The sequence below is a fragment of the Eurytemora carolleeae genome, unplaced genomic scaffold, assembly GCF_000591075.1.
Source record: "Eurytemora carolleeae unplaced genomic scaffold, Eaff_2.0 scaffold413, whole genome shotgun sequence".
In the NCBI taxonomy this organism is placed as follows: domain Eukaryota; kingdom Metazoa; phylum Arthropoda; class Copepoda; order Calanoida; family Temoridae; genus Eurytemora; species Eurytemora carolleeae.
The window spans coordinates 141954-144843 of NW_019396310.1; the positions used below are offsets into that span (position 1 = coordinate 141954).

Sequence of the window (2890 nt, forward strand, 5' to 3'; positions counted from 1 at the left end):
TTATGTAGCAAGAAACAACCACAAGTAATTTTGATTGAAAATGATAATAAGGGCACCCTTGGGAATCGGACATGTTGTTCAATAAATGAAATTGAAATAAGAATTATATAGTCCCTTCAAACAGATATTATAATTTTTTCATTCTCTATTTTCTTAGAGAGTTTGTTCAAAGAAATTACTTAGATTTTAAGGACAATTTACATGACTTATAAAAATATACTGATATATTTCTCTCTTAAATTAACCGCAGAAATATATCAGATTTTTTCAGACTAATGAATAATTCAAAACGTAATACGAAAGTCAAAAAACTGGCTATTGTCTACTACATAACTCAATAGGTTGCACTATATATAGAGCCTGGGCTAATGGAAATATAATTGTATATATATCTCTCTCTCTATCCTTCTATCTTCCTATCTCTCTATTCTCTCAATTCTTGTCTCACCGTAATTATATATTATAGCATGACCCACGCGCTCGTATCAATCTCAATCTTCTTTATTAATAATTTCATCTATAACAGTTAGGGTGAGTGTGAAGCATAATAAATAATATTAATGTTAACATGATTAACAGATAGGTATAACAGCAACGAACAGAAATCCGGGAATTCAAAATTTATAAAATTCCGGAAATTTTTTTTAACAATATATTGGTGAAAATCCGGGAACTACTCGACAATCCGGGGACTAAGAAGTGAAACTCTACGAGCTACATGAATTTAGCAGGAAGTCTGGAAAACAGTTTTGAGAAAATCCAGCAAGAAGTGGAAGAAATTTTGCATTCTTATGGATCAAAATTTTGCACAGCTACAGAGTGAGATACATAGGTTTTCAGATCTTGTTTATGCTACAACATTTACAGTTGATGATGTCCTTAAACCACTTTGCATTGGAGTTTACACTGATCTGAGATCCGGACTGAACCTGAATGGTTTAACTGGTTCGTGTTGAGGGGGAGAAGAAAATGAATCCCGGAGGTTCTGCAGTTTTCGAACCTTATCCAAGAGTCCAGGAAAGGAAGGAAGGTTTAGGGCTGGACTAAGCTGCCCTGCTGGGACTAGGGCGTGGCTGGTGGGTGGAGTCGGGGGGCTGCCACACCTTTCAGTGTCCCCCGACTCATCTCCTAAAAAATGACTGCTGGAGTTAGGAAGAGAGAGTGGAGGAAAACTGATCCCTGCTCCACCTGAAGCTTGAAGCTGGAACTCCCTGGATAGTAGATGAAGATGAGCAGGAGGAAAGAAGAACGGTTGACGGAAAGGAAGCATATGAGGAACTGGAGGAGAATGAAGAATTCCTTGGTTCGGAGAAATTCCAAAATGATCACTTTCATCACTCAAATTTAACGAATTTTCTTCCGGGTTTTCGGTTTTTATCGGTTTCTCCGGTTCCTCTGGTTCGTTTATAAGATTAGCAATTGTAAATGCTTTCTTCCGCGGTTTCTCCGTCTCCGTGGTAGGTTCAGTTCTGGGAGGGGAGAGGGAGGGGGAGCGGAGAGGGCGGGACGGAAGATATGACATTATATGAGGTTGAGAAGAGGGCGGAGACCACATAGGATGGGGGGCGGGGAGGGAGTGGGAGAAGGCCGGGTAGGAAGAGGATTGATAGGGCGGAATCATTGGTGGCAAATGTTGAGGATGGGGGAGGTGGTGAGGAAGGTGGGAGGGGGGAGGAGGATAGTTCTCTACAGGACCAAAATTAGAAGCTAAAACACGGTTTAGGTTTGCTAAAGCTGCAAGCTCAGTATCAAGAGTATCCTTCTCCTCTGTATCTAGTTTAAACCTTTTCCGTCTCCGGAGTAAAGAACCGTTCTCAAACATAGCGATAGCTTTAGGATGAAGAGTCCAGTATGCTCCCTTACCAGGCCTGTCTGGTCGACGAGGAATTTTGATAAAACAATCGTTAAAACTTAGATTATGTCGGAGAGAATTCTGCCATCTTTGTGTGTTCTTTCTGTAGTACGGAAAATTGTCCATGATAAACTTGTAAATGTCGGAGAGTGGAAGCATCTTGTCAGGAGATCTCATCAGAGCCATGGCAGTCAGAGCTATGTAAGAATACGGAGGTTTACTATCTCCGTAGGATTCTCTGCTTGGTCGTGGCATGTTTAAACTCCTAGGTTTAGAACCTTACCGGAGCAAATTTATTATAAGATCAAACCTCTTCTAGGGATAAAGTGTATATCCATCCTTTAAGAATAAAACAAACTAATTTGATAATGATTGTTCATGTATATAGTATAAGGTAGAAAACTTCTCCAGGTCTGTAATCAAATAGGATGGAAAGCTCTCCAGGTCTGTATTGAGTAAGGATGGAACCTTCTCCAAGTTTAGAAAGAGTAGGTATAAATGATAAATGCTGGTGTATGTGTTCTCTAGTCTGATGAGAGCAAACAACTGGCCGGGGGTATTTGTTAACGACATGGACTCCCAAATATTTACATTGGATACTCAACTCTCAAACTCTCACTTCTCATTGGACGATATTTGCCGCCGGGAGTTCGACTAATGAAATATCTGGCGGCAGCCACTGGTTCAGGATCAGGGGTAGTCAATTGAAAATGCAAACGCTTGTGAACTGTTTGTAATCTGTTCGATCAGAAAATTGATTTTTGTTGTATCCCTCCCCCAGCCTACCTTATCTATACCTTAATATGGACTAGTACCTTTCAACACTATAGTAATAGAATACAGGTCCTTAATATGGACTAGTACCTTTCAACATTATAGTAATAGAATACAGGTTCTTAATATGGACTAGTACCTTTCAACATTATAGTAATAGAATACAGGTTCTTAATATGGACTAGTACCTTTCAACACTATAGTAATAGAATACAGGTCCTTAATATGGACTAGTACCTTTCAACATTATAGTAATAGAATACA

At 39.4% G+C, this 2890-nt stretch overlaps 1 protein-coding gene across 1 annotated transcript; it reads right to left on the reverse strand.

The window, feature by feature from the left end:
* Positions 1-485: 485 nt before the first annotated feature.
* On the reverse strand, positions 486-2461 carry LOC111700685 (fork head domain-containing protein FD4). Its single transcript, XM_023471683.1, has one exon. It carries the CDS (start codon positions 2105-2107, stop codon positions 902-904), a length of 1206 nt encoding a protein of 401 aa, XP_023327451.1. The 5' UTR covers positions 2108-2461; the 3' UTR covers positions 486-901.
* Positions 2462-2890: the final 429 nt, after the last annotated feature.

Bases quoted from the DNA above. Each gene is read 5' to 3' on its own strand.
- LOC111700685 (XM_023471683.1), bottom strand. From the start codon at position 2,107: ATGCCACGACCAAGCAGAGAATCCTACGGAGATAGTAAACCTCCGTAT.